Consider the following 7,582-nt stretch of genomic DNA (forward strand, 5'->3'; position numbering starts at 1 on the left):
TATACTGTGGGATTTTTTAATTATTATTTCTATATTATAATTTATAATTAAATATTCAACAAGCAATTATTTAAAAATGTGCTTTAGAAAATCATTTCCAAATATTAAAATTGTATTATGATGTACCTTTTCCACAATTAACCATCTTATTTTCTTAAAATGAAATCTAGTAGGCGTTGCCGTTCTCATATTGTCCGCCAGTTGACCACCGTATTATTATACAACGAAACTTTTTTGTGTGGTCCAACCCGAGTACCTAAAGAGATGAGTACCTATAGTTGGGACGATTAAAATTGGCAAAGACCGCAATAAATTATTTGTGACAATGGACGTATCTTCTTTCTTGTTTCCACTTGGAACTGTAGTCATTTGCTACATTTTGAACACGCCCTTGTTAAGTTAGGAAATGCTTCATGAGTAGTACAAACAAACTGAAAAGAGATAACTAAATAATAATAAGCGGTGCAGTGGTTAGAGGTTGCTGAGGTATGCAAAATATCAGGGTCGGCTTTATAACTGCTGATTGAAATTCTATCTTTAAACAAGCGTCAAGCGTCTTTGTTTTTCTAAATTCCTGAGAATGTTGAAGTTTCTAAAAGTCCGATGCTGACAACATGCTCAAATCCTAGTTGTGTGCATCTCTTTCTGTTACTCATTATTCCTTTTTCTTTATTAGTGTCCGCTGCAATTTCTACCTGACATCTTTTTTGTATGTTTACGATATTCCCTTCAACGTCTGTCGTGAGTAAAACTAGGCGTTCTGTCAGCAACCGCTCTAGTCTAGTTAGTAAATCGAAAGATAAAAGTAAACGTGACAGTTTTATTGTGGACTATGGCACTTTTGAATATCCCAACTATAGAATACTATTAAAAAAGTATTTCGAAATTATTCATTAATGACCTCCATTGTAATTATCGGTCAATAATGATTTGTCTCGAAAATATCTCGTCTACAAGGATACCCAAGTTGATCAACTGCAGGGTTAAAAAAAATTCATTTAATACCACAATTTTCATCTTTGGTAGATACTGTTATCTCCGAATAGGTTTACTGGATATATACGAGAGATTTAAGCTAATTATAAATTTTAATTTTAATATCCTTGCGTTTTTTTTTCACTCCCGTCTCGTCTTGTAGAAAATATTTGCGACCATCCTTCTACTATTCGTTTGTCATACTTGCACAAAAGCGTATCCTGCCAATTACCAGCCTAGTCTAAGAATCAAAAGGACGGTGGGAACTATATTTGGGGAACCCTTAAGGATTTATTCTTCTGCTTATGGTGGTTATCCCGGATATGGAAATTATGGAGGATACGGATACGGTTATTCGAGTTATCCGGATTATGGGACCTATACAGGAATTGCAGCTGTTGGACCCAGTCCATTTACCCACAGGAGCGGGTGGAGAGCATCCCCCGGTTGGCGGGGAGGATATTGATATAAATAGCCTAGTGTTTTAATAATATTAATTAGTATTTTCTTGTAAAAATAAAAAGTATATGTGCCACTAGTTTCGAATATAATAACAATTTATTTAGATAAACCTTTATATACTTTTTCCAAACACACGGTCTATGATGGTTAAAAATAGCTTACTTTTAGTGTGGATACATTTTTAATTAAATTGAAAACTAATACATATTTGCGAATTACCACGATATTTAAGTAGGGTTAGTCGAAATTTAAACTGAACTTTGCACCTACTTATACGTGCATACAAATATACACTTGTATAAATGTATAAAAATATAATCTGAACTACGAGATGTCTGTTGCACCCATTTGATTTATTGAATTCGCCTTTTATTTTAGATTGTGCAAATCACATAATTCGTCTGAACATTTTAATAAAGAGGATATACGGTCAATGAAGTGTTACATGTAACAATTTCGTTTTCTGACAGGATAACAATGATTGATTCGATTAAAGTACTAATTTATTATTTTCAACAAATTACCGCGTCCTTGCTACACTTAAACCGTAGCAAATGTTGTTTTATAAATGCGGTTGTCAATTGCCTATTCGTTCCCATACTCAATATACAAGTTCAAGTTTAAACGTTAAAAAAGTTGGACGAAATGGTGTCGATGAATTTGGGGGTGAGTTTTAGACACTTACGCTTTTCTGTGCTGCTAGTTTTCATTAAATTACTTTAGAAATTTATTTGGGAAAATGATTTTTGATTGTGTGTGTCATTACACTTGTGGTTTTCCCTCCAAAAAAAGTGTTTTTAAATTGAACGCCCTTTAGTATCTACAGTCCCATTGATAAGCATTTAATTTTTTTCTTCGGATTAGACCTCAATTTTATTATTGTCAATGGCGATCATATCGATGGCGAAACCAACTCCTCAATCCATTGGCGACAATGTGATGGACCTTGTAGGTAAGATAGCGACATTCGGAACGAATTTTTACAACCAAACTTTTGGACAGTTACCAAATGAACCGACGAAAGTCCGCGTAGAACGAAACTTAGATGCTGCTGAACGACTAGAAAAGGCAAGGTATGGCTACGGTGGACTTGGTTTTGGATTTGGTGAAGGTGCTGGAGTCGGAGGAATGGGAGGAATGGGTGGTGTGGGAGGATTATGTGGTCATGGAGGTCATGGAGGTCATGGAGGAGGTACTGGCTTGGGATCGGGAACTGGAATCGGATCTGGTACTGGTATTGGATCGGGCTTGGGTATGGGAGAAGGAATAGGTATGGGTGAAGGGATAGGTATGGGGGAAGGAATTGGTGTAGGCGAAGGAATAGGAATAGGAACCGGAACTGGAATCGGAAGAAGATAGGCTAAAAAGTATACTGTTAATTAAGCAAACATCAGTTACTAATAAAGAGACTGGTTGAATAAAATTTTATTCAGATTAATTTTTCTAATCTTAATATCATCATTTTCTTAAAAAGGTAAATTAAGGTGTCGTAAGCCCTTTTAGTTACAAATTACAAAATTAATTCGTTTACCATGCTCCAACTATTTTTTCATGAAAGAGCTTGAATGACAGTGCTTCCAAGACCTGAAAATAAAAGATAAAGCACTAAAGCTCTGTCCAGTTCTTAGCTTTATTTTGACGTAAGTTATTATACTAGCACGTTATATAACAACTTGTTTATAGAAGTTTTTGTATTTCACAGATTCTTTTAATGTGCAATTGTATTTTATTAATTTAATTATTAATATGTAAACCATTAATTTCGTATTTTATGTATTTTTTTATGACAGTTATGTCAGCAACACGGAACAAAATCGGGTATCTTCTAACCATAATGAGCAATATATCACTGAAAATACAATAATAACCCTTAAGGGGAATTTTGTGTACTATTTGTTTCTTCATTTAATGCGTAAACATTTCGCCATTGGTAAAGCCCAATTTATTAATGAATTCATTCCTTAAAAACCGGATTGATTCGACTTATAAATACAAGAACTCAGGTAAATAAAAAAAATCTCAGTTGGCTTAGAAGAGCCTTGCATAAAAAACGCTTTATAAATATTGTTGTTTGTGAATATGAATACGTTAGCAAAGTTGGTAAGTAAAAACAACATTAATATTAATCCTATTTTCAATAGTATTTTTTAATAGTACTTGGTTTGTAAAAATTTGCATCCATATTTAATAAAATCTAAAATTAAACCTTGATTACAATATAATAAACGATTATTTATAATTTCTTTTTAATATTTTTAAGTTCACACTTGTTTTCGCATTACTTGTGAGCTACGTGAGTGCAGCTCCAAAACCGATACATTATAAGGGTGGTTATGGATATCCAGGGTTTGGGTACGGTGGAGGTTATCCGGGATATGGATATGGAGGTTATCCGGGACATGGACACGGAGGTTATCCAGGATATGGTCATGGAGGTTATCCGGGTTACGGGCATGGGGGCGGCTTTGGTGGTGGTTACGGGGGCGGATATGGTGGTGGTTACGGGGGCGGATTTGGCGGAGGATATGGAGGCGGATTCGGTGGAGGTTTTGGAGGAGGATTTGGCAAATAGACAAAATATATAATAGTTTCTGTATGAAATGTGATGTGTAATCAAAATTTATTTATAAAACGTTTCCTTTTTTTACAATAAATAAATATATTAAGTAAGTATGTGATTTTTTTTTGGATGTTAATGAAAACGTTACATGTGAATCAGTTTTAGTTTAAAATGTTTGTAGTATCAGAAATGGAGAAAATAAATGCTATGAAAATAATAATCAACATTAACTAATGCATGTTGCATGTATCATCCCCATCCCCAAAATCTGTTTCCTTTATTAATAGCAGCATTGAAAATTTGATTTAAAATAATTTATCACATAAAAAATTCAGGAAGTATACATATTTGTAAATTTATTATAATTAATTACTTTATTATTCCAATGACCTTAAAACATCTTCCGTTTTCCTATACAATATACGTACATATTTTTGTAACAATTTTATAAGTAATTATCAGGTAGATGAAAAGTATCATGCCACATTCTATAGAGAAAAGTGTTAAGATTAGCGTAAACTGAATCAACATTCTATTTGTAAACAGTGCTATAAATCATTTTCATTAGTTGTATAGTCATCATCATTACCATATAAACAAGATGCGATCCTTAAGGTATACATCGCCAATTTCCGAGTATAAAATAAAAAGTAAACAAATATTTTTCACGAAATTTCCAAATCTACTTTTTTGCGTGCACATACGCACACACACATACTACTACTACCTATTACTACTATCTTCAAATTGCAAAATATGACGAAATCTACAATATATACAATAACATCCCTTTGACGAATTACTTTTCCGTAACAAGGTTGCATTCCTCAGGGACTGAAGGGAACTGCAAGGAAAAGCTATTTAAAAGATTTAAGGTTACTAATTTATATCAAAGACTGTTGTATTAACAAATAACAGTTTTAGAGAAGGAATTTCTTCCACAGAAAAGACAACTGAACTAAATAAGTAATTATGTGTCTATTTACCGGTACTGTACCGGTGACTGAGATGCTATTAACAGGTACTGTACCGAAGCCATTCGCCGGTACCCCACCCTGTTAAGAAAATGCTTCATTAGTGCTATAAGTTGCACTGATTGTGATTTAGAAGATTAAATTCATGCTTCATTTATTGTAAATAATTAAATTTAATAATAATTCAGTTAAATTTTTAATTTAGTTTAAATAAGCAGATTTAATTACCGCATATTCTGCTATATACGCCGTATAAGCACTCTCTTAATTTTCAGACGAAGAAATGGAAGTTTTAAATTTTGCAAATTATTAAGGCCTGAACACTGGAAATTTTAAGNAAATGTTAATGGATAATAAGAGAAATTTTCATTTGTATGTATTTACGTATTCATGACCTTATTCAAAGTTTTCCTGGAGACAATGTGTTGGCACATACGCCGTATAAGCACTCTCTTAATTTTCAGACGAAGAAATGGAAGTTTTAAATTTTGCAAATTATTAAGGCCTGAACACTGGAAATTTTAAGTTCAAGAATAACTCCATCTTAAACGATTTTCAAAGTCTGAATGTTAGGGGTCTGGGGTTTTCACAATTAGAAAGAGGAAACAACTATTTCATTCATTTCTCTTATATTAATTTGCATCATCTCATTTTGTTTTGCTATTAATATACCTTGAACAAATAATAACCGTGTTTCAGGTAATCAAGTAATTATTTGCGGCTCTTGAGTTACACAAATAGTTATATGGTTTATTATATTTCCCAACCACAAATAATATAACTACTAGTCGCACATCTTAGGCAAGGACAAAAGTTACACCCATCATAAGTCGTTGATTCACATTCGGTATGTAATTTGCATAATAAATGAGCGAAGTTTTTCTTTTTAATTCTACGACCCTTGATTATTACGTACTAATAAGCGTTAGTACCTAACGTAGTACTTTTGTACCTATTGTCAATTTTCTTTAAAAATATTTTGTGCCAGTAACCATTAAGTATGTAGCTTTCTTCATAATTGGGGGGCTTCCCTTGGAGTAAAGTTCACCCGGTTGATTGAACGAAGTATGGTCAACATGTAGGTTACCTTGGCTACCAATGGTAAAGATGTGTTTGCGTATTCAGCCCAACAAACGACAAAGATGCGATGATTTTTTATAAATACATTTACCATCTGAAAAAGTCAGTAAACATATTTTTGCTCAGGTAAAGTAGGGTTCGCTCTTTACAGTGTGCAAGTGTTACATATTATAACGAAACGAAAATGAAAGTAGTCGGACTTTTCGTAAGTTTACTTAAAATTTTGTAATTCATAGACATCCTTATATTATTATTATTACATTATACAAAATTTTCGTAGGTTTTGCTAATCGCTTGTATACTAGCACGTTATATAACAACTTGTTTATAGAAGTTTTTGTATTTCACAGATTCTTTTAATGTGCAATTGTATTTTATTAATTTAATTATTAATATGTAAACCATTAATTTCNTACATCTATATAAATAGATTGTTAACCTTGTTTAGAGACCCAAAAAGATAAACAAAGTTTCCTAGGTTAATAAAGGGCCGAGAATTCTATAAAAGAAATCGAAATATGAGTTAAAAAATAGTAACGCATTGATCCCTTACGCACGAGCAGTAGAAATAAGAGGTTTCAAATTGTTTGTTGTAAAATGGGTGAATTAGTAAGGGTGAGTTGAAATGCCAATGAGTTTGTAGGTACAATAAAAGTTCACATCTTATTTACATCTCAAAATTACGTATGTAAATTTTAATTTGCATATACTAATTAAAGCGATTAATTAAATTATGAAAATGAAAAACGTTTCATAAATGCCAATTTGCCTTCTGCATCGACGTAATCTCGCTTATTGTTAATAGCTTTTTCGTGATGAATTGGTTATTTTGTTACTAATCACGAGCTGTATTTTTTTTAATATTATGTTGATTTAATTATTCTTTTACATACTTTTTATAATAGTTGTTTTGTATTTCAATTGAAGATTTAAAAAAAAAACGCAATTTTCAAGTTCGCATTAAATTACTATCCTGAAAAAGTTTTTAACCTAAAACGAAACGTTGATGTGAATGGGCTTTCGTAATTTGTCTTTAACGTGCATTGACACGACACGTGTAAGCTGAATATTGTATTTTTTATAGGAAAAACAGACTTAGTATTAGTATAGAGCTGGATTAATGTCCCCAGCAGTAATAATGATACTGAAAAAACCTGAAAAAAAAAACGTTCAGTTTTCTTTACTGTTCGCATGTAATTAAATTCTGGAATTAATTTTCTAGATAATTACATTTGCAGTAGCTATAATTATTAACTATTGTTGTTGTTTTACCGGTCCGAATCGACTAACTAATTAGACTTGTTTCAGAAGGATTAACGATTTAAATTATTGATTTTAAATATTCTTTCTAAACAAGGAATTTCGCAGTTGGTATCTAAGATTTAATAGATAGATAATATTTTTTGTCACTCTCATTATATTTGGGGTGGGGTGGTACCAATATAAAAAGAGTCCAAATTATGTGGAAAATACAAAACAAAAAATTTTTTCCTATACGTAGTTGACCGTATATATATAAAGGTCAATGCAC

At 32.1% G+C, this 7,582-nt stretch overlaps 3 protein-coding genes across 4 annotated transcripts in view; all 3 read left to right on the forward strand.

The window, feature by feature from the left end:
* Positions 1-2,002: 2,002 nt before the first annotated feature.
* Positions 2,003-3,020, forward strand: LOC108733175 (glycine-rich protein 23-like). Of its 2 annotated transcripts, XM_018464236.1 has the most exons (3): positions 2,003-2,103; positions 2,302-2,385; positions 2,440-3,020. In XM_018464236.1, the coding sequence occupies exons 1-3, from the start codon at positions 2,083-2,085 to the stop codon at positions 2,794-2,796; spliced, it is 462 nt and encodes a 153-aa protein (XP_018319738.1). In that variant the 5' UTR covers positions 2,003-2,082; the 3' UTR covers positions 2,797-3,020. The 2 variants fall into 2 exon arrangements, with proteins under 2 accessions (XP_018319738.1, XP_018319737.1); XM_018464235.1 differs by having other exon boundaries at positions 2,302-3,020.
* A 433-nt stretch (positions 3,021-3,453) lies between these two features.
* On the forward strand, positions 3,454-4,108 carry LOC108733178 (keratin-associated protein 19-2-like). The gene is made up of 2 exons (XM_018464237.1): positions 3,454-3,537; positions 3,698-4,108. The coding sequence occupies exons 1-2, from the start codon at positions 3,517-3,519 to the stop codon at positions 4,007-4,009; spliced, it is 333 nt and encodes a 110-aa protein (XP_018319739.1). The 5' UTR covers positions 3,454-3,516; the 3' UTR covers positions 4,010-4,108.
* Positions 4,109-6,148: 2,040 nt separating this feature from the next.
* Positions 6,149-7,582, forward strand: part of LOC108733171 (neuropeptide-like protein 31) — a 10,494-nt gene continuing 9,060 nt past the window's right edge. Inside the window, exon 1 of the mRNA XM_018464232.1 lies at positions 6,149-6,256. Within this exon, the coding sequence (XP_018319734.1) occupies positions 6,236-6,256 (21 nt within the window). The 5' untranslated portion in view covers positions 6,149-6,235. The remainder of the gene's footprint in view (positions 6,257-7,582) is intronic.

This window comes from Agrilus planipennis, unplaced genomic scaffold (assembly GCF_000699045.2).
Source record: "Agrilus planipennis isolate EAB-ADULT unplaced genomic scaffold, Apla_2.0 scaffold72, whole genome shotgun sequence".
NCBI lineage: Eukaryota > Metazoa > Arthropoda > Insecta > Coleoptera > Buprestidae > Agrilus > Agrilus planipennis.

What these genes read in the sequence shown, in the direction of transcription:
- LOC108733175 (XM_018464235.1), top strand. Translation starts at nt 2,083, where the DNA reads ATGGTGTCGATGAATTTGGGG. An exon ending in TGGTGTCGATGAATTTGGGG is followed by an intron (nt 2,104 to 2,301) that starts GTGAGTTTTAGA and finishes TCTTCGGATTAG; the next exon opens with ACCTCAATTTTATTATTGTC.
- LOC108733178 (XM_018464237.1), top strand. Translation starts at nt 3,517, where the DNA reads ATGAATACGTTAGCAAAGTTG. An exon ending in TGAATACGTTAGCAAAGTTG is followed by an intron (nt 3,538 to 3,697) that starts GTAAGTAAAAAC and finishes AATATTTTTAAG; the next exon opens with TTCACACTTGTTTTCGCATT.